At 38.2% G+C, this 23,954-nt stretch overlaps 1 protein-coding gene and 1 long non-coding RNA gene across 4 annotated transcripts in view; one reads left to right on the plus strand and one right to left on the minus strand.

Annotated features, from left to right (window-relative positions):
- The window catches only part of KCNN2 (potassium calcium-activated channel subfamily N member 2), a 181,592-nt gene that overhangs the window by 8,546 nt on the left and 149,092 nt on the right, over window positions 1–23,954 (minus strand). For 2 of the 3 annotated variants that reach the window (XM_004267462.4, XM_049707490.1), the window contains exons 5-6: window positions 17,350–17,460; window positions 1,170–1,297 (exon numbers count right to left, since the gene is read on the minus strand). In XM_004267462.4, the coding sequence (XP_004267510.4) occupies window positions 1,170–1,297; window positions 17,350–17,460 (239 nt within the window). The remainder of the gene's footprint in view (window positions 1–1,169; window positions 1,298–17,349; window positions 17,461–23,954) is intronic. The other variant, XM_033423786.2, reaches the window with a different exon arrangement.
- LOC117200560 (uncharacterized) lies at window positions 506–23,242 on the plus strand. Its single transcript, XR_007476312.1, has 7 exons — window positions 506–1,161; window positions 1,305–1,394; window positions 1,899–2,038; window positions 2,634–2,703; window positions 2,792–2,846; window positions 18,789–18,861; window positions 20,414–23,242. It is a non-coding gene; the product is annotated as an uncharacterized LOC117200560 (long non-coding RNA).

Genomic DNA, 23,954 nt, shown 5'->3' on the forward strand with positions numbered 1-23,954 from the left:
AGTCTCCTATTTTAGAGCTCAGGGTGCTTGGATTTTATTTTCATTAAGAAAGGTAGCAACTTCTATACAAGTACATGTATGTCTATAATTATAGACATATTCCACATTTTCAGTGATACCTATTTAAGAAGGAGAGTGGATGGCAGATGAAGAGGTAAAAGATGAATGCTTGGTGATTTTCAACGGAATGTGAGTGTAATATACATATGAATTCCCTAAATATGTAAAATTAACACTTCAGCCTCAGAACTTCCTGTCTGCTGTACTAATTAGCTCTAAGAAAACACATCTCCCTTTATAATCAGGATACCTAGTATTTACCTACCTTTCCACGATTACCCTGGTAGGTTGCATGAGAAAAGCCACTTTTCTGACCCACAAAATGTGATGCGTCTGCCCTGCCCCATACAGAAATGGCATTAAGAGCAAGGCTGCATGGCATCATAACTGACACCCGCATAATGTACTTACGGTAAGGATGCTGCCAGCCTGGGGGAGAAAGACCTGGTGCTTTCAAATTATCATTGAAACTTGCTAGATAGAGATTTGTATTTTATAAGTCTATGATGGTAGGTATAACAGTAACAATAAAATGGCACGAAGGACTTAAACAAATTGAATAACAGTGGCCTCGATGAAGTCAGAATAATGACTGCAAGGCCTATAGGAACTCTAAACTCTATAATGAACACATAGCATCTAGAAAATCCCTCAAGTTCTGAGTGAAAACTAATTTAAAAATTCGAGTATTAAGTCAATTGTACGTACTACCTTCATATAAAGATGCTTGGCAGTATGTTAATTTCTTTAAAGAGTCTGTAGTAGATACAAACTAAACATCTTAGAGCAAACTATATGAATAAGTAAATCAAGAAATACAATTTTAACTAAAATTATTGCTTCTATCTAAAAAAAGAAACTGAACAGACCCTTTAATTAATATATTATGTGGCTATTCTCCCAATAATAAATGATTTTTAACCATCAAATGAACTGACAAATGAAATCCTGAGAAAAATTACGGAATTATTAAAATGCCAAATAACGTCTTCTGGGAACAAACATGATAATGTTCTCTTTTTCCCTCCCGCGTGAAAGAAGAATAAGCAGGTGCAAGAATTAAAACCCAGAGATACAAATGCAGAATGAAAGAGGAGAATGGTACTTACTGATGAATAGCTTGCAAGAATTTCCGTTGATGTTTTCTGACTTTTGCATGATCTATCTTTTTTACTAGCTTTGTATTTTTGTAAATTAGCCATGTTTCCCTGAGTACATTGGCAGCTGCATTTTTCACCTGTTAGGAAAAGAAACAAACACAGCAGTTGATAAATTCCAGAGCAGAATCCTTTGCAACTTGGCTGGCTGTCATGCTCTTCATCCCAATGATCATGGTAAGCTCTAGCTCTGTTTAGTAACTGTATCTCAAAAAATTTTTTCTTGACTCTGTGCCTGTCTAAAAGTACCTGTATCTGTCTGGGAATGCTTACCTTGAAGTATGAGGGGCTAATGATCTCTTTCACGGCTAACTTCTACTCTAACTCTACCCCATGAGGAACCTTTCAACTACCTTTTCTTTTTCTTTTTTAAATCAAGAGGTGCTGCTTTCTTCACCTTGTATCGCAGTTGCTCTCTCCATGTTCTTCGTTTTCCTGGAGAAAGGCAAAATGCCAGAAGGCCAAGGTTAACCCTGTCCTTTGCAAGCTTGCTCGGCATTTCTGGCTGTCCACTACAGGAAGGGCATGTTTCCCCTGCTGAATGTACAAGAAGACCCAGTCATCCAGCCTCCCAGGGTGACTTAGCAAATTGCTTGTTAGCGTACTTTAATCAACTGACAGAGAGTCTGTGTTGTCATGATTTTGTTGGTAATTTAAGTACACTGCGTTTCACATGGACAGGACAAACCTAAAGGATAAAGTCATGAAAGTAACACTGCCAAGACTTACTGCAGCTGATGGAAGGTGTGAATACTTCCTAGTGAGACTTCAATCACTTGCTTTCTTGACACTTTCAAGTCTTCAAAGATTCCTGCCAGTTGGTAAGTCCTCTTCCTTGCTCACAAGACAAGAACTGATGACCCAGAGCTTTCACTTGTGCTTGTTGTTAGCTACTTATTCTGGGAAGTTGAGTCATTTAATTCTTTTGAGTGATCGATAAAGGGTGTCTCACAAGGGGAGCTGCAGGCTAGAGGGGGGCTGGGTGGAGGAAGACAACTTTTTAAAGACAGGCAGTGTGGTGGGGTAAGACAGAACAGTGAACTGGGCTGCAGAAATGGGTTCTAAGTTCTTGACTGTGGACCAACCAAGTCAGGTCAAGGAGACAAGCTAACCCGGCAGGATTTTAGTTTGCCCTAACATGAGAAGGTTAGAGAGAATTATTGTTAAATTCCTTTTCAGCACTTAGATTTACAATAAGGAAGAGTATTATAATTTACCAAAACTATGGCCCAAGTATGTATGTGTATTTTTTCACTTTAGCAGAGAAAACATCAGGTTGGGTGGCTGAGGGTGAACCCTTTTTCATGGCGCTGAGTTTTCTTTTTGAGTGAAATTGTATGGCTAGAACCCACTTTAAGAACATGGCTGGTTTCTGAAGACTGCTTTTAGTTGTGACTTCCTCTGTATATTCATTAGACTCTGCATGGAGAACATTCTCCAACCAAGAGAAAGACGAAACACGGGGTGTTGAGCACCAGCGGTGCGTGTAAGTGACTTGTCCGCAGTGAAGTTAAAAGGTGTTCCAGTGAACTCTTGCTCTTCGTTCTTATGGAATCATTTCTCTTCCTCACAAGGTAAGAGTCACCATTCAGAAGGCTCTTCCATCTGACACTGGTCTCCTTTGCAAAGGTAAGGAACTGGATGTAGTGTAATTTGCTGAGGTTGGAGGACCTTGCTTTTATTTTTAATTAAAACATTTTTATTTTATATCGGGGTATAGTTAGTTGATTAATAATGATGTGTTAGTTATGGGTGTACAGCAAAGTGATTCCGTTATAACCATTCAAGTATCCATTCTTTTTCAAATTTTTTTCCCTTTTACGTTATTACAGAATATTGAGCCGACTTCCCTGTGCTATGCAGTAGGTGCTTGGCGGTTATCTATTTTATAGGCAGTAGTGTGTACATGTCAGTCCCAAACTCCCAATCTATCCCTCACCCCCACCCTTTCCCCCTGGTAACCATAAATTCGTTCTCTAAGTTGTGTTTCTGTTTTGTAAATAAGTTCATTTGTATCATTTGTCCTTTAGATTCTGCATATAAGCGACATCATATGATATTTGTTTTTCTCTCTCTGACTACTTCACTTAGTATGATAATCTGCAGGTCCACCCATGTTGCTGCAAATGGCATTATTTCATTTTTTAATTTATGGCTGAGTAATATTCCATTGTTTATCTGTACCACATCTTCTTTACCTGTTCCTCTGTTGATGGACATTTAGGTTGCTTCCTTGTCTTGGCTACTGTAAACAGTGCTGCAATGAACATTGGGGTGCATGTATCATTTTGAATTATGGTTTTCTCTGGGTATATGCCCAGTAGTGGGATTGCTGGGTCATATGGTAGCTCTATTCTTAGTTTTTTTAAGGAAACGCCATGCTACTCTCCACTGTTTTACCAATTTATATTCCCGCCAACAGTGTAGGAGGGTTCCCGGTTCTCCACACCCTCTCCAGCATTTGTTGTTTGTAGACCTTTTTGATGACGGCCGTTCTGACCCGTGTGAGGTGCTACCTCACTGTACTTTTGATTTGCATTTCTGTAAATAATTAGTGATGTTGAGCATCTTTTCATGTGCCTCCTGGCCATCTGTATATCTTCTTTGGAGAAATTTCTATCTAGGTCTTCTGTCCACTTTTGGATTGGGCTGTTTGGTTTATTTTTGATATTGAGGCACATGAGCTGTTTGTAAATTTTGGAGATTAATCCCTTGTCAGTTGCATCGTCTGCAAGTATTTTCTCCTATTTTATGGGTTGTCTTTTCGTTTTGTTTATGGTTTCCTTTGCTGTGAAAAAGACTTTGAGTTTAATTAGGTCCCATTTGTTTATTTATTTCCATAACTCCAGGAGGCAGATCAAAAAAGATTTTGCTGCAATTTATATCAAAGAATGTTCTTCCTATGTTTTCCTCTAAGAGTTTTACAGTGTCTGCGCTTACATTTAGGTCTTTAATCCATTTTGAGCTTATTTTTGGTGTTAGTGAGTGTTCTAATTTCATTCTTTTACATGTAGCTGTCTAGTTACCCCAGCACCATTTATTGAAGAGACTGTCTTTTCTCCATTGTATATTCTTGTCTCCTCTGTCATAGCTTAATTGACCATAGGTGTGTGCGTTTATTTCTGGGTTTTCTATCCTGTTCCATTGATGTATATCTCTGTTTTGGGGCCGGTACCATACTGTCTTGATGACTGTAGCTTTGTAGGAGGACCTTGCTTTTAAAGAGAGAGGAGTGGGAAGTGACTAGCCAGCACTGCCTGGGGTTGGGACAGGCCCTTCCCTGCCAGCAAGGAGAAGGGCTGGCTACTGGAGGTCTCAGCTCTCTGAGCAGATATACTGCCTGGAGGACTGGTAATGGCCCTGGTATATCCTCCCTCCCTGGTTTTATCCGCTCAAGACACAGAGTAAGAACCTAGAACACAGACTAACGAGGCACGGAGAAAACTGGGTAAGAAGTGATGAGACAAGAACACAGCAGTTCAACACAGCAATTAATTTTGGTTTGGATTCTCATCTAAAGTCTATAAAATTTTCAAAGGTGATCCAATGCTTGTCCTTAATGTATTTTAAATGATTCTTTTTCTTTGGGACGGTGGGGGAATGACTGGAAGGGCATAGGGAACCTCAGTTTCAGAGTGTACTGTTGTGGGCGATAACCCCTGGACCTTATATTGTAGGATTCGTATTCACTAAACATGCAATGTAGATGACAGGCTGAAAAACAATTGACTCCTCATCTGAAAATGAAATCCCTACGGCTGCTTTTAAGAACTGTGAAATATATCCATTTATGGCGAAACATCCCCTTTCTAACTAACTAACTCCCTTTCAAATACAGGAATAAATCTCTCAAAGCATCTTATTTAACTGCTACTTTTCAATACAGCAGAAACAAAACAATATATCCAAACATAGAAAAACTTATCCTCTACTGATAATAGTAGATTTTTCCCCTCGGTTCCTCACAGGGTTGAAAGGGAACAGAAGACAGGGTGGAAACACCTCAGTGTTTTACAGGTTTGAAGGACGGGAATTGTTACATGAAAATGCTAATCCAAACTTACAGGAAAAACAGGGGAGAGGAGAAGTAGGTCTGCGCATTTGTGATCACTGAGGTGAAAGTTTACTTGCAGTTAAGAACCCTGCTCTATAGTCATGTAACAATGTAACTCTGGAGCCCCTGCTCCACTTTCCAGGGCATTTACAAAGTTTTAGAGGTCACGTCATTGTTTCTCCCTAGCTCAGTGCTTTTGGCATAACTGGTACTAAAAAGTGTCTATGGTGTTAAATTTGGCACCATAGTAATTTGTATCATAAAAACTTCTAATCATAACCATAGATGCATATTTATCAACCAAAGGACCCTCCTGATACGAAGGGTGTACAGGTTTGAAGAAGAGACCTAGGATCTAAAGGGGACAGAGCATTTCCATTTATTCAACAAATTTACTGAGTCTCTATCACTTGCTAGATACCATGAGAGTCGGTACAAGGGATTCACAGGTATCTCTCAATAATTAGTAGCTGTATTATATGTTGCCAATTAATGGCCCAGTGCTACTCTGAAATATAACTTATTTCCTCTACTTCACAGAACAAGGAAAGTGAAAAGTGGGCCCTTTCTTAACAGGAACCTTCTCTTCCTCTCTCCATTTCCTGTACCCCCAAAGACACACACAGGGAAAAAGGAAAATAAGAACATTTGTTCTACCTCACTAATTGACATGTACACACTGCTATATTTAAAATATTGATAGATAACCAACAAGGACCTACTATAGCACAGGGAACTCTGCTCAATAGTCTGTCATGACCTAAATGGGAAAAGAATTTGAAAAAGAATAGATACATGTATATGTATAACTGAATCACTTTGCTGTACATCTGAAACTAACACAACATTGCAATCAATCAACTATACTCCAATATAAAATAAAAATTAAAAAAAAATTATGGGCTTCCCTGGTGGCGCAGTGGTTGAGAGTCTGCCTGCCGATGCAGGGGACACAGGTTTGTGCCCCGGTCCGGGAAGATCCCACATGCTGCGGAGCGGCTGGGCCCGTGAGCCATGGCCGCTGAGCCTGCACGTTTCGGAGCCTGTGCTCCACAAGGGGAGAGGCCCGCGTACCGCAAAAAAAATATTAGTGCACTGTCAACTCAAATGCAAGTCTTTTATCAGAAAAATTTTGAAAGGCATAAAATAATCAGAAATATTTGAGAAAACAAAGGCCCTATAAGCCATTTATACTATTAAAAGTAGTAACAGTCACTAGATGCCTTCAACCCTCTTTCCTAGGTATAAAGGACATGACATGTTATATTGCTGGCTCCTAGGTAAATATTAAAGCTATAGGTAGTAAGGTAAAATATATTTTTTATGTGAAACAATACTTTCTAAACCACAAAAGCTCTTAAAGCTGATTATGATACATACAATTAGAGTTATTTAGCAGGCTACTTTGTTTATAGATTTCCTTTGCTTTTTACTACTTTCTTTTTCTTCCTCTTGCCTCTCCCTTCAGAGGCTTTTCTGAGGCAGGAGAGTTTCTTGCCTCTCATTCTGATAATTATAGTAAAATGTTGCTCTATATGCTGTGGGTGATGCCTCCAGGATGCCTGGGGGACAAAGTCAAGGCCACTAAGCCTGTGCAGCTTAGTAGGACATCATGTGCTCTCACTGCCCCTGCAGCAGCGGGGCTGGATGTGCTCAGGGCACCAACCTTTCTTGCCAGCCCAGTTCTCCTTGAGACCAGGTACCTGTGGCGGGGTGGATGGAACAAGGCAAGGTCAAGGGTTCCATGCATTTATATTTTAACCCACTGGGATACGTAGCCAAGCAGGATATAAAAGTTACACAGTAAATCCTCTAGAATTTCTGTTCACTTGTTAAGAGATATGCAAGAAACAAAATTACATAATTACATATAATTACATAATAGTGTTCTTATTATGGATCTTATTGAGAATTCTTAACAGGATTGGAAACACCCACAGTGGACATTAATATGTATAATTATCCTTCATGGTACATCTAGCAACTTTAAATATTATGCCTGGGTTCTCAAAGTTTCTTTCCAAAATGAAAGTAGCCAGAGAGCCAAACTCCAAGATTTCTTTTTGGTTCAAACCTGAATGAATAGTAATAATAATATATTTCCTGAAGCTTTAAGCATGGTAAACACATTGCGGCTGTAAGGTCATATGCTACGAATCGATTAAATAGCTGGTTCTGTCTTACTAAGCCTACTGATAAGTTATTGCTATTATGCTTTGATTTTGGAATCCTTAGATTATTTAGGTTACATGGACCTATTGGCCATTTTTGAATTGCAGAGTGTCATGTAAACTTTTGGAATTATATAGGACAATCCTCCATTAATGCTAGTGCCCAGTGAATTGTGTGTTCTACTTTCAAACATAGTATTTTATGTGGTTAATGTAGTCCCACAGAGAAATGATTTCTGTATAAAATTGTTCCTCAAACTTTGTACATGGTGGATAATTTTTCATGGACATTGTTCAGTTTAGTTAAAACACACACTAGAAGGCTTGGAAGGTTCCATTTCTTCCTGGAAGAATAATCTATCATTTAAAGAAAAGCAATATGAATGTTAAAAAAGTCATATTAAGATTTCAGAATGTCTGTGACCACTATTCCTGTTGACCATCAAAAAACTTCGATGTAGTGTTTCAGGGGATATTTTCATTTTTAATCTGTCATCTTAGTAACTATGTATGGCTTTTAGGTCCTTGTTTATTCTTGGTTATTATCCAGAAATTATTTTAGATTTTTTTCTTCAAAAATTCCATAAATAACCAAATGGAATCAATGTATAAAATAATACAGAGAGAACCATAAAAGGGCTATTATTTTCATGTTATATTGAGTATAATAACGGAATGGGAATCATAAACCAGAAATTTATGTTTGATTTAAATTTATGTTTGATTTTAATGCCATTTTAACATTTGCTTCGGTACTTAGTGACATTTTGCCTATAAAAATAGACCTGTCATCAAGCCTGCTCGAGTGTCTTTCTCAGACCTATTAGAGACCCTGTTCGCAAGAAATACTTCAAAGTAGCTGCGCTTTTAAGCAATAGTAGTGAGATAACAGAATTAATAAAGCATCATAAGCATGATGGAGAATGTGAATTTTGAAACTAGAACAGTACTTTTTTACTGAAAAAGCTTTCTACCAACAATATGACTCCTAATTCAACATCATCTACAGGGAGTTTATCAAATGTATATAAGAACTTACAACAGAAAAGCAGTAACATCAGAAAACCTGATGATTGGGGAAATGAGTTCTAGTCCCAAGAACTAAAGGAAGGTCATCTAGATCCATAGATCTTTTCCGCCAAGCAGGTAGAAACAGAACTTTCATCTGATTTACTGAAGGAACAGCATTATAAAAGCTTAAAATTATCTGATCCCTGGAATATAGCAGTTAACTCAGAACCCTGACTACATTAGGTCCAAGTATATTTTTGTGAAATGAATACATTATTCCCAGGAAGAAGATGACAATAAATTCAGGATGGTCAAAGAGTATCTGTTAAGGGGACTTGTCCCCGTAAATCTTTGGGGAATAACGAGCAAAACCAGTGGTTCTCACTGTAGACGTTTTGTCCCTTTAGGAGACATGTGGCAAAGTCTAGAGGCAATTTTGTTGTCACAAGTTAGTTAGGGGAAGTGCTGCTGGCATCTAGCTTCTAGTGAGTGGAGGCCAAGGGTGCTGCTATACATGCCGCAATGCACAAGAAAGTCCCATACAACAAATATCCAGCCCAAAAGGCCAATAGTGCTGAGGTTGAGGGACCCTCAGCTAAAGTAGCTAAACTGTAAAATCAACCTGGAGTGTCTCCTGAAAGAAACTGGGAGACTTCTGTGATTCTCACATACATCCTCATCAAAAGCAGTATACAACAATGTTAAATGGTAGATTTTTAAATCAAAGCCCTTGTCTTTTCCAACTGCTAAAATGTTTCAATAATAAAGATATAGAATATCAATATCCCAAGGTAAATGTAAAGAAATTACTTTTTTTTCTTCTCAAAATAAAACATGGGGAAATCTGTCTAAGTGTGCTAAGTTGTTTTTTAAAAAGTTTTCATTATGTGGATTTTGTCACCAGTTTTTTTTTCTATTGAAAAGATTTCTCAATACATGGATATATGTGGATTATACGCTGTTGTAAGGTATTTTTCTACATAGTATCTTAAGTGTGGCATTAACTTAATTCCTGTGAAAACATAATCTTCATGATAAAATTATCTGGATTATACAAGGGACTTTATGGAAGAGATTTTTTTTGATATTGCACAACTTCTGATCCTTAAGATACACGAAACATGTGCTACAATTTTGGATTAGATGTGGACTAATAATGTAATGTGCACGTATTTTCGTTTCCTAGGATATCTTTGAGGGTTACAAGAACCCCAACCTTCAACTCAGCTCTTTTACCTCTCTCCTTCCACCCTCTGTGTGCTTCCCTGTAACATTTAGAAATGTTCACGAATTTAGAGAATGAATTCAGGAACTGAAGAAAATGAGAGAAACCTGTGTAAAGTAGAAGACATTCCAAAGTGGTAAATCCAGGTTGAAAGCATGGTGGCAACTAAGTGTCTTTGATCACCTAGAATTGTGTGGACCTACTAACTGCAATGAAGTCTCAAAATAGTGTCTGATAGATAAGATGTAGAGTGAGTAAAAACACTACAATTAGAATGCTGCTTGAGACCTCTCTTGATTCTTTTATGGGTAAAGTATGACAACGTATTTTGTTATTTCAATGGCAGACCGATCAGATTCCATGTTGAGGAGTGGTTATATAGCAAGATGACTGCTGTAAAATAATTTTGTTATTTTGGTGTCTCAAGTGACTATGAAGAGAGGCTAAAAATTTAGCGTGATACAAATCTTTTTCTTTGTACATGGGATACCTAGCCTCTGGGTCTTGGCTTCCACATTTGTATAATGGCTATGATCCTAGCACTTCACTCAGAAAGTTGTAAGGATGAAACAAGTGTGCCAGCCAGCGCTCTAAGGTGACATGCTTAAAGCAGTGGCTGGCACAGAGCGAGGGCTCTGTAAAAACCTGTGATGACTGTTTTCTCCTGTCTGGATGCCATACCATTTTCAACATCTCTCTACCCCTACCTTGGGGTCCTAAAGGTAGTGGGTTTTTTTTGTCTTTGCAACCCCAGTCTTTACAACAGTGACTGTCTCACAGAAGCTCAGTAAAATATCAGTTGAATCACCTTCCCATACAATTTTTTATAATACACGGATGGTATATTCTTTCCTACTCAATCCAATATTCGTCTCCTCTTGCATGCTGCAAACTTAAATGTTAAGTATGCCTCTTTTAGCTTTATGTGGTTTATTTTTATACTTGAGTAAATACCAAGGTTTTCCAATTACTTCCTGACTGACCTAAAGTTAGGAAGAGTTTATTCTCAATGTGAAGAAATGGAACTGACTCCAAGAATGCCTTCACTTTAAACCATATCATTTCAGCTTCAAAGTAAAAACTATTATTGTCCAACACTGAAAGAAAACAGGCGCCCCGGACAAGATGGCAGAGTAGAAGGACCTGAGCTCACCTCCTCTCACGAAAACACCAAAACCACAACTGCTGAACAACCATCAACAAAAAAGGACTGGAACCTACCAAAAAAGATATTCTACTTCCAAAGACAAAGAGGAAGCCACAACAAGATGGTAAGAGGGGTGCATTTGCCATACAATCCCACTGGGTGGGTGACCCACAAAGTGGAAAATAATTATACTGCAGAGGTTCTCCCACATAATCATATCACAGAGGTTCTGAGCCCCACATCAGGCTCCCCAGTCTGCAGGACTGGCATCAGGAAGAGGAGCCCCCAGAGCATTTGGCTTTGAAGGTCAGTGGGACTTGATCGCAGGAACTCCACAGGACTGGGGGAAGCAGAACTGCCACTCTTGGGGGGGTGCACACAAGGTCTTGTGCACACCGAAACCCAGGGGAAAAAGCAGTGATTTCGTTTGAGCCTAAAGCAGACCTACCTGCTGCTCTTGGAGGGTCTCCTGGGGAGGTGGAGGGGCAGCTGTCGCTCGCTGCAGGGAAAAAGGACACTGGTGGCAGAGGTACTGGGGAGCACTCATAGGTGAGAGCTGTCTTGGAGGCTGCCACTTTTGATGCCAAGACCTTGCCCCACCCAAAAGCCTGAAGGCTCCAGTGCTGGGACACCTTAGAGCAAGAACACAGCACCACCCAACAGCAGACAGGCTGCTTAAAAGCTTCCTGAGTGCACAGCTGCCTAAAAATACACCCCTTGATATGGCCCTGCCCACCAGAGGGACAAGACCCAGCACCACACACCAGTGGGAAGACACCGGAAGCAAGAGGAACCATAATCCTGCAGCCTGTGGGACTGCAAACACAGACAGATAGACAAAATGAGATGGCAGAGGAATATGTTCCAGACAAAGGAACAAGATAAAACCCCGAAAGAACAACTAGGTTAAGTGGAGATAGGCAAGCTACTTGAAAAAGAATTCAGAATAATGATAGTAAAGATGATCCAAGATGATGGAAAAAGAGTGGAGGCACAAACCTAAAAGATACATACAGGAAATGTTTAACAAAGATCTAGATAAACAAAGAACAAATAACCAGAGATGAATAATACAATTACTAAAATGAAAAAATACATTAGAAGGAATCAGTAGCTGAATACATCAGGCAGAAGAACAGATAAGTGAGCTGGAAGACAGATGGTGGAAATCACTGCGTCAAAGCAGAATAAAGAAAAAGTAATGAAAAGAAATGAGGACAGTCTCAGAGACCTCAGGACAGCAGTAAATGCACCAACATTCACCTTATAGGGGTCCTAGGAGGAGAAGAGAGAGAGAAAGACCCTGAGAAAATATTTGAAGAGATAATAGCTGAAAACCTCCTTAACATAGGAAACACTCACTGAAGTCCAGGAAGTGCAGAGAGTCCCATACAGGATAAACCCAAGGAGAAACACACCAAGACACATAGTAATTGAACTGACAAAAATTAAAGACAAAGAGAAAATATTAAAAGCAAGAAGGGAATCCCCATAAAGTTATCAGCTGATTTCTCCACAGAAACTCTGCAGGGAGTGTCATGATATATTCAAAGTGATGAAAGGGAAAAAGCTACAATCAAGAATATTCTATCCACCAAGGCTCTCGTTCAGATTCAATGGAGACATGAAAAGCTTTGCAAACAAGCAAAAGCTAAGAGAATTCAGCACCACCAGACCAGCTTTACAACAAATGCTAAAAGAACTCTAGGTGGGAAAGAAAAGGACATAACTAGAAACAAGAAAATTACAAATGGGAAAGCTCATCAGTAAAGGCAAACGTACAGTAAAGGTAGGAAATAATCCACACACAAATATGATATCAAAACCAGCAAGTGTGAGAAGAGGAGAGTTCAAATGCAGGATACCGGAAATGCATTTGAAACTAAGAGACCAGCAACTTAAAACAATCTTATAGACTGCTATATCAAGACTTCATGGTACCCACAAACCAAAAACCTACAACAGATATACACACAAAAAAGAAAAAGGAATCCAAACACAACACTAAAGATAGTCATCAAATCAGAAGAGAACAAAGGGGGAAAGGAAGAAAAAAGACCCATGAAATTAATCCCAAAACAATTAAGAAAATGGCAACAGTAACATACATATTGGTAATGACCTTAAATATAAATGGATTAGATGCTCCAAGCAAAAGACACAGACTGGCTGAATGGATACAAAAACAAGACCCATCTATATGCTGTCTACAAGAGACTCACTTCAGATCTAGGGACACATACAGACTGAAAGTGAGGGGATGGAAAAAGATATTCCATGCAAATGGAAATCAAAAGAAAGCTGGAGTAGCAATTCTCGTATCAGACAAAATAGACTTTAAAATAAAACACTCACAAGAGACAAGGAAGGACACTACATAATGATCAAGGGATCAATCCAAGAAGAAGATATAACAATTATAAATATATATGCACCCAATGTAGGAGCATCTCAGTACACAAGGAAAATGCTAACAGCCATAAAAGGAGAAGTCGACAGTAACACAATAATAGTGGGGAACTTTAACACCCCACTTTCAGCAATGGACAGATCATCCAGACAGAAAATCATTAAGGAAGCACAGGTCTTAAATGACACATTATATCAGATAGACTTAATGGATATTTATAGAGCATTCCATCCAAAAAGAGCAGAGTACACTTTCTTCTCAAGTGCTCATGGAACACTCTCCAGGATAGATCACATACTGGGCCATAAGCCCAGCATTGATAAATTCAAGAAAGCTGAAATCATACCAAGCATCTTTTCCGACCACAATGCTATGAGATTAGAAATCAACTACAAGGGGGGGAAAAAAACTATAAAAAACACAAACACATGGAAGCTAAACAAGTGTTACTAAACAACCAATGGATCACTTTAGAAATCAAAGAGGAAATGAAAAAAAAACCTAGAGACAAATTAAAACATGATGATCCAAAAGCTATGGGACACCTTTAACAGAGAAGTTTATAGCAATACAATCTTACCTCAGGAAGCAAGAAAAATCCCAAACTAACAACCTAACCTTACACCTAAAGCAACTAGAGAAAGAACAAACAAAAATCATAAAGATCAGAGCAGAAATAAGTGAAATAGAAACAAAGAAAACAATAGCACAGATTAATAAAACTCAAAGCTGGTTCTTGGAAAAGATAAACAAAGTTGATAAAGCTTTATTCAAACTCATCAAGAAAAAGACAGAGAGGGCTCACATCAATAAATGAAATGATTGAAGTGAAAAAGGAGACGTTATAATGGACACCAAAGAAATACAAAGGATCATAAGACTACTACAAGCAACTATATGCCAATAAAGTGGACAACCTGAAAGAAATGGAAAAATTCTTGAAAAGGTACAATCTTCCAAGACTGAACCAGGAAACAATAGAAAATATGAACAGACCAGTCACAAGCACTGAAATTGAAAGTGTGATTAAAGAATGCCCAACAAATGAAAGTCCAGGACCAGATGGATTCACAGGCGAATTCTATCAAACATCTAGAGATGAGTTAACACCTATCCTTTTGAAACTATTTTGAAAAATTGCAGAAGGAACACTTCCAAACTCATTCTATGAGGCCATAATCACCCTGATACCAGACAAAGATGCCACAAAATAAGAAACTTACAGGCCAGTATCACTGATGAACATACATGCAAAAATCCTCAACAAAATACTAGCAAACTGAATCCAACAGTACATTAAAAGGATCATACACCCATGATCAAGAGGGATTTATCCCAGGGATGCAAGGATTTTTCAATATTTGCAAATCAATCAGTGTGATACACCACATTAACAAACAGAAGAATAAAAACCAAATGATCATCTCAGTAAATGCAGAAAAAGCTTTTGACAAAATTCAACACCCATTTATGATAAAAACTCACCAAAGTCACCAGAAAGTGTGTAGAGAGGGAATATACCTCAACATAGGGGCCATATATGACAAACCTACAGTTAATATCATACCCAATGGTGAAAAGCTGAAAGCATTTCCTCTAAGATCAGGAATAAGACAAGCGTGTCCACTCTCACCACTTTAATTCAACATAGTTTTGGAAGTCCTAGCCATAGCAATTAGAGAAGAAAAAGGAATTAAAGGAATCCAAACTGGAAAAGAAGTAAACATGATATGACATGACACTATACACAGAAAATCCTAAAGATGATACCAGAAGACCATCAATGAATTTGGTAAATTTTCAGGTTACAAAATTAATACACAGAAATCTCTTGCATTCCTATACACTAACAAACAACTGAAGATCAGAAAGAGAAATTAAGGAAACAATCCCATTAACCATTGCATCAAAAAGAATAAAATACCTAGGAGAAACCTACCTAAGGAGGTAAAAAGCCTGTACTCAGAAAACTATAAGACACTGATGAAAGAAACTGAAGAGGACACAAACAGCTGCAAAAATATACCATGTACCTGGATTGGAAGAATCAATTACTGTCAAAATGACTATACTACCCAAGGTAATCTACAGACTCAATGCAATCCCTTTTAAATTCCCAATTTTCTGCAGTTCTAGAACAAAAAGTCTTAAAATTTGTTTGGAAACACAAAAGAACCTGAATAGCCACAGCAATCTTGAGAAAGAAAAATGGAGCTAGTGGAATCAGGCTCCCTGACTTCAGACTATACTACAAAGCTACAGTAATCAAGACAGTATGGTACTGGCACAAAAACAGAAATATAGATCAACAGAACAGGATAGAAAGCCCAGAAATAAACCCACACACCTATGTTCAATTAATCTACAATAAGGAGACAAGAATATACAATAGAGAAAAGACAGTCTCTTCAATAAGTGGTGCTGGGAAAACTGGACAGCTACATGTAAAAGACTGAAAGTAGAACTTTCTGTAACACTGTACACAAAAATAAGCTCAAAATGGATTAGAGACCTAAATGTAAGACCAAATACCATAGAACTCTTCCAGGAAAACGTAGAACACTCCTTGACAAAAATTGCAGCAATATCTCTTAGGATCCACCCCCTAGAGTAATGAAAATGAAAACAAGATAAACAAATGGACCAAATTACACTTAAAAGCTTTTTCACAGCAAAGGAAACCATAAACAAAACGAAAAGACAACACACAGAATGGGAGAAAATATTTGCAAATGATGCGACTGACAAAGGTCTTAATCTCCAAAATATACAAACAGCTCATACAACTCAACAAAAAGCCAATCCAAAAATGGGCAGAAGACCTAAGTAGACATTTCTCCAAAGAAGACATACAGATGGCCAGGAGGCACATGAAAAGATGCTCAACATCACTAAGTATTAGAGAAATGCAAATCAAAACTACAATGAGTTATCACACCAGTCAGAATGGGCATCATCAGAAAATCTACAAACAAAAAATGCTGGAGACAGTGTGGAGGAAAGGGAACCCTCCTACACTGTTGGTGAGAATGTGAATTGGTGCAGCTACTTTGGAGAACAGTACGGAAGTTCCTTAAAAAGCTAAAAATAGAGCTATCATAAGATCCAGCAATCCCACTCCTAGGCATATATCTGGAGAAAACCACGGTTCGAAAGGATACATGCACCCCAATGTTCATTTCAGCCCTGTTTACGATAGCCAAGACATGGAAGCAACCTAAATGTCCATCTACAGATGAATGGATAAAGATGATGTGGGGGCTTCCCTGGTGGCACAGTGGTTGAGAGTCCGCCTGCCGATGCAGGGGACTCGGGTTCGTGCTCTGGTCCGGGAAGGTCCCACATGCCGTGGAGCGGCTGGGCCCGTGAGCCATGGCCACTGAGCCTGCACGTCCGGAGCCTGTGCTCCGCAACGGGAGAGGCCACAACAGTGAGAGGCCCGTGTACCGCAAAAAAAAAAAAAAAAAAAAAAGATGATGTGGTACATATATACAATGAAATATTATTCAGCCATAAGAAAGAATGAAATAATGCCATTTGCAGCAACATGGATGGACCTAGAGATTCTCATACTAAGTGAAGTAAGTCAAAGACAAATACCATAGATGTCACATACGTGGAATATAAAAAAATGATACAAATGATTTTTTTTTTTTTTTTGCGTTACGCGTCCCCTGCATCAGCAGGTGGACTCTCAACCACTGCGCCACCAGGGAAGCCCCCATACAAATGAATATATGTACAAAACAGAAACAGACTCACAGACTTCGAAAACAAACTTATGGTTACCAAAGGGGAAAGGGGTGGGAGGGGATAAATTAAGGGTTTGGGATTAACATATACATACTACTATGTATAAAACAGATAAACAACAAGGACCTACTGTATAGCACAGGGAACTCTACTCATTATTCTGTAATAACCTATGTGGGAAAAGAATCTGAAAAAGAATAGGTATATGTGTATGTATAACTAAATCACTATGCTGAGCACCTGAAACTAACACAACATTGTAAATCAACTATGTACTCCAACATAAAATAAAATGAAAATTTAAACCAAAGAAAGAAAAAACACTAATATTCCCCTTGGAGATACAAGGGTGGTAACTTACTCTTTTTGTCAGTTGAGTGTCCATCATGAAGTTGTGCACGTGCTTTTCTGCTTTGGTAAGTTCCAGCTTCCTTGCGACCACAGCTACCACCAGGGCTGTGCAACCAGCACCCTGAAAACCAGGAGAGAAAAGAACCCTGAAGAGTTATTATTTTTGGTCTCAAGCACATTAAACAATGTTTTGTACTAAGTACATTACTACAGTTTTTAATCTTCAGATAGTTATCAGTGTCTTCCATCAATATGACAGAAACCGCATGGCCAATACGAACAAGTAACATGCCTTTAGCTTGATGGTAAAAAACTTAAAATAGGTGAACTAAGAACAAATGTGTTTGTATCAAACACATTTTAATCAAAAGAAATAAATGGTAAAACAGCAACTTGCTGAATTTTCAGGGACTTAAAAACAGAGCAAATCAGTTATACATGGATATACAAATTAGTGATTAGCATAAATGCACAGAGAGGAAATAATTATTCTCTAAAAATAATATTCTATAATCTTCTGTGAAGATAAGACCAGCAGGTCTTCAGGGCAATCAACTGTGAAAAGCCAGGGATGGAAATTGATGCATTATGTGCACAACTTCAAACGTGTTCACATGCAGAACAGAAAGGATCACAGTGATCTGAACCTGGACAACAGACATACGTGAAGTGCTGAAGGTCAGGGATAACAGCCTTACTGTTCCAGAGGTTTACCAGCATGAAGAAAGGAATGGGCTACCTTTATTTTGAAAAACTCAACAGTGGTCCTTTTATGAATTATAGGCTATTGTGCTGATCTCTTAGGAAGAGTCGTGTGACACTGCATGGTGCCCCAGAGATTAAAGCCTTCCTGCTCCATGATCAAGGTGCATGCATTCCAAGTTGTGAGGTATGGGGTCTTCTTGGTTGAAAGACCAGTGACTACATGCAGGGTCAGGAGGCAAGGCTGGGGCACCTACAGGAGGGTCCAGGCGAGGAAGTCCAGATCTCCAGACAGAATCTCAACCTTGGGAGGACCACAGAGAATCAAGATTGCCTAGCCATCTCAGTAGGCAGACAACGAGCCACAGGGCACAGGCAGGACCCACAGAATAGGGCCGCAAACAATGAGACTTTACAATATATGGGAATCTTTCAACAGACTGGAATCCTTTTAAACTACTTTTAAATAGCATCCCTTTTATGTTAGCTAAGATGGTTAGGATGCTCACTGTATAGCCATCCAAGAGTCTCAAATTCGCACAAGGTAACCTGGTTTTCCTCATTCCCAATAGGTCTCAAAATCATGAGTTATATCTAAGTTTGAGGGAATGGTTATTACTTATAGCATTTCCCTAATATATTATGAATATATTTTTATATCTATAATATTTAAAGACAATATGATATTTAAACAAGCAAGTCAGAAACTTGTATACATAATTTGCTCCTAATTTTATTTTTTAAAAGGAATTCATATTTGTGAAGCAAAGAAATAAGCCCAGCTGTGAAAAGAGCATCTCTCTCAGTGGTTGGAATACCAGTAAGTTATTTAGTTCTTTGGGCTTTCCTGAAGAGTCCACATTTTCTACAATGAATACATATTACTTATACAAACAAATGCTTACACATTTCAAAAATGACAACAGTTTGTAGTTTAAGAAAACATCTAACCTAACCTTTACATATCTTTATTAACCTTAAAAAAACTCAACCTAGGAAAATGATCTTTCTTCATACTTACTTTTGTTTTATTAATTAATTACAATCATCTCCATTTGAATTGATATATATAATTCAGCCATTATTTACTAACCAAAGAAGGAATTTTTGGTCTCACTGAATGAGTTGTTGCAACAAATCTGGCAGGAGGGACAAGACTGAGGAGAAAGGGAGAAAATAAATACACTTGCCCTGTCTTGCTACAACCGGATAATTACAATCATAGAAACATGGCCTTATTAGTAAGTTGATACTGTTTAAATATAATATTTCCAGAGGGTTTAAATATCCCCTTCCACCTAGCTCTATGGAGAAATCAGTATCCTCAGAAATGAAGTGGTACTGATGATAGGATCAGAGAAAGAAGCCAGAAGGTATTAGACCTACCTGGTTTAACCTTCAGATTTTGGAGATGAGGCAATTAAGGCAGAGTAAGTGATTATTCAATTATGAACTCAGAGTAGCATTGGTATATTTCCCACCCTTTACCTCATCTCATAATACTTTTCTGTATATGTAAGATCACATATATTCTTACTTGTGGTCACTTCCATATTCATGACACAATATGAAGCACTGTATTTCAAAGCAAAACAAATACTCTTAGAGTATGAATGTTTAAAAATTGAGGAATATGGTTACCAAAATAAGGCAAAACATTATTCTTATTTTATAACTGGTGCAACTTTTAAATCAGTGTTTTTTAAACTTAAATGTGACTAGAATCTTTTAAAGCTCTCCATGTGATTCCAACACAAAGTCACTGCTTTAAGCGAAGGATGATATGGAAAGAAAATGGCAAACTCCATTACTTACTTTCTCATTTAAACACGAGGTAAAGGTTCTTACCAGAGTCATTTCACTTATGAAGACATTCTGATAAACAAGGAGCATAAAGGAAGAGGACAGAGAGGACAAGGTCAGAAATGTATGGGCTGTGTGATAGCTGTCTTGATATTTGGGGCTGTGTATAGACAATGAAAGCAAGTGATTTTTATGGCTGGATACCAATGAAAGAAAAGAATGGCCTTTGGAAGCATCTACACCTATTATGTTGACTTTCAGACACCTGCCGCAAAATCTAAATAAGTTACAGTATCCTGATGAGAGGCTAGCCTGAATTGGTGGAAGGAATCAGTGGCCACTCAGGCTAGCCTTCTGTACCTACCCACAGTGTGATGGCATTTGTTTGACAGGAACGGGATCACCTGTTGTATGTAGGCTCCCAGGCATTCCTCGATCAGTGAGCCAAGGGAAAGTCAAGAGCTTTTTAATAAGCAGCAGATATAAAAATCTGAGGGGCTTCTACCACTGGAGAGATAGCTATAAGTGGCAGTTGGCACTATAAGCTGAATATTGTTCTCCTCTGGCAGGAGGCCACTGCTGCAATTCTTCTGGAAAGAAATCAAAATCCCAACAGGAGTGGAAAATCACTGGTATCAAGAGCCTTTGGAAGTTGATTTTTTATTTGTGCTTATTCTTGAGTGATATTTTTTCCCACTGCCAGCCCATTTCTTGCTGAGTGTTCTCTAGCTCACCAAAGTCTTGTGTATTAAATGATTACCTCTGTTGTAAACTAGAGAAGCAAGTGAATCAATCTGACAGTTAAGTAATTAGTGAAACCATTGCCTATATCCCTCACTCCATTATCCTAACTGTACCCTTTAAATTGTACCCCAAGAGCCACTTAGAAACCTCTTTTTCTTCAAAGTCCATTACTCCTTATATGTAAGTCTTACACCTCCCCAGGTTCTTAATAAATCATAAGAAGATCTGATATGTATAGAATCGGGTTTCAAAAAAGTAACTTAAAAAAAAAAAACTTTTAGAGTTATGCAAAATGAAGCTGGCTTACCCCTGAAAGGTGCAAGGTAAGTTCCTGCCAACACATTAATTGTTATAGTAATTTAAGTAATGGCATGATGTTATTGTCCACTCAGTGTCTATTTCCTGGACTATTCTGTTCCATAAAATGAATAGAATGAAAGTAAATATGCTTTTACAACATTTTCTCCAAATCATGTCATGATCACAATGGATATAGAAACAGTTGGGACTAACATATGTTATTCTCTGAAATTAAGATCCCTGCATGCCTTTAACAAGATGAGTCATAGTCCTTTCACCAAAGTCAGAAAATGTATCCTGGTTACTTTTCTCTCATTTCATTTATGTTATTAAGAAAAAGCTAAGCAAATCACTAACTTGCCACTTCAAGATGCTCAGACAACGAAAAACTAAATAAAAAACAAAACAAAACAAAACATGGTGTTTATGACGCCAATACATTAAAGTCAAAGGTTTAGGTTTTCCTTGGCTAGTTTATCATCTTTCCTTCTAACAAATTAGATGTTGCAAGAGAGAGAGGAGGAGTGGGGGAGAGAGGCCTTGTCCTTAGAAAAGATAAGTAAGTGTTAATGCTCGTTGTGCCAGATCAAAGTGAACAGACAAATGACAATCAGAACGCATAAGCTATAGTTGAATCCCAACACCTGGAGAGTCTTAGATGCTGCCAAATTAAAATGCAGTGCCTGCATAGCAAACGAAACTGTAAAACAAAAGACAATCTACAGAATGGGAGAAAATATTTGTAAACAATGTGACCGACAAGGGCTTAATCTCCAAAATATACAAACAGCTCATACAACTCAATATCAAAAAACCAGGGACTTCCCTCGTGGCACAGTGGTTAAGAATTCACCTGTCAATGCAGGGGACACAGGTTCAAGCCCTGGTCCGGGAAGATCCCACTGGCCACGAGCAAATAAGCCCATGCACCACAGCTACTGAGCCTGTGCTCTAGAGCCCACGAGCCACAACTACTGAGCCCACGTGCCTAGAGCCCATGCTCCGCAACAAGAGAAGTCACCACAATGAGAAGCCCGCGCACTGCAATGAATAGTAGCCCCCACTTGCTGCAACTAGAGAAAGCCCACGCACAGCAGCAAAGACCCAATGCAGCCAAAAGAAAAAAAAAAACAACTCAATTGAAAAATGGGCAGAACACCTAAATAGACATTTCTCCAAAGAAAACATACAGATGACCAAGAGTCACATGCAAAGATGCTCAACATCACTAATTATTAGAGAAATGCAAATTAAAACTACCATGAGGTATCACCTCACACCAGTCAGAATGGCCAAAAAGTCTACAAATGACAAATGCTGGAGAGGGTGTGAAGAAAAAGGAACGCTCCTACACTGTTGGTGGGAATGTAAATTGGTACAACCACTACAGACAAGAGTATGCAGGTTCTTAAAAAAACTAGAGTTGCCATATGATCCAGCACTCCCATTCCTGGGCATATATCCAGATAGAACTACATTCAAAAAGATACATGCACCCATATGTTCACAGCAGCACTATTTGCAATAGCCAAGACATGGGAACAGCCTAAATGTCCATCGACAGAGGAATGGATAAAGAAGATGTGGTATATATATATACAATGGAATATTACTCAGCCATAAAAAAGAATGAAATAATGCCATTTGCAGCAACATGGATGCAACTAGAGATCATCATACTAAGTGAAGTCTGACAGAGAAAGAGAAATACTATATGATATCACTTATATGTGGAATCTAAAATATGGCACAAATGAACCTATCTACAAAACAGAAACAGACTCACAGACATAGACATCAGACTTGTGGTTGCCAATGGGGAGGTGGGGAGGGAGAGGGATGGACTGGGAGTTTGAGTTTAGTAGATATAAACTGTTACATTTAGAATGGATAATCAACCAGGTCCCTACTGTATAGTACAGGGAACTATATTCAATAACCTGTGTTAAACCATAATGAAAAGAACATGAAAAAGAATGTATATACGTGTATAACTGAGTGACTTTTGTACAGCAGAAATTAGCACAACGTTGTAAATCAGCTCTACTTCAATAAAAAAAATAAATTAAGATGTAGTGCCCTTCTCTGTTGTATTCTTCTCTAATATAGCACATACATTGAAAGCCATGTCGGTCCCTAGAATTTAAAAGAAGTTCAAGCAGCTCGTTTTCCCCAAGATCATTTATCACACAGTGTTTGAAAAATTCAGAGAAGTGACATATTTTTACTTTAGATCACTGGTGATGCTGATCCTACTAACACTTTTAAGAATGATTTTGAAATACCACTTTGGGATCAAGCCTTAATAACTTAATACACAAGGCTATGGAGAGGGAAATTCCTTTAATAGCACACCGGGGAAAGGTTTTGATTCTTTTCTTATTTAAAAAGGCATCTGCCAAAGATTCAACATAATAATAATAAAATTTATAATTTGGGGGGAAATTCCAGAATACTCACCATCACAGAGAAGCACTTTGCCAAAAATTGCTAAAGTTCCAATTATTCCAGTGTTAAATTAATTATCATCCTGGGTCTTACAATAGCTCCTAAAAGGCCAAACTTTAGTTTGATAGCTGATTGATTGCCTACCACTAATGACAATTTCTTAACATATTTTGAAAAAATCATGCTTTCTACTGAAAATGCACCTAAGTTAAAGATTAACTTGCATTTTAAAATATTAACTTGTTCTTCAAAGGGAAGGTAAAATGAGTACTTGAAAACATTACCCATGTTTTTGTCCCTGGGGTTGACTGATTCAATATCCTAGAAAAATAATTACCTTTTTTAGTGCACTTGCCTGACAATTATTCTTTCATAAAGATACATAAAACAAGCATTTCTGGCAAGTAAGAAGGATTCTATAAAACATTCAGCTTCACTATAATATCCCATTGGAGTTTTACAAGATCACTTTAGGTTATGAAAATAAACAACATTCAAGATAACTTTGAAGATAAATTCCCTCTGAGTATCTTCAAATACAGTTGGCCCTTGAACAAGAAGGGGGTTAGGGATGCCCACCCTCCTTGTTGTTGAAAATCCGAGTATAACTTACAGTGG

The sequence above is a fragment of the Orcinus orca genome, chromosome 3, assembly GCF_937001465.1.
Source record: "Orcinus orca chromosome 3, mOrcOrc1.1, whole genome shotgun sequence".
Lineage (NCBI taxonomy): Eukaryota > Metazoa > Chordata > Mammalia > Artiodactyla > Delphinidae > Orcinus > Orcinus orca.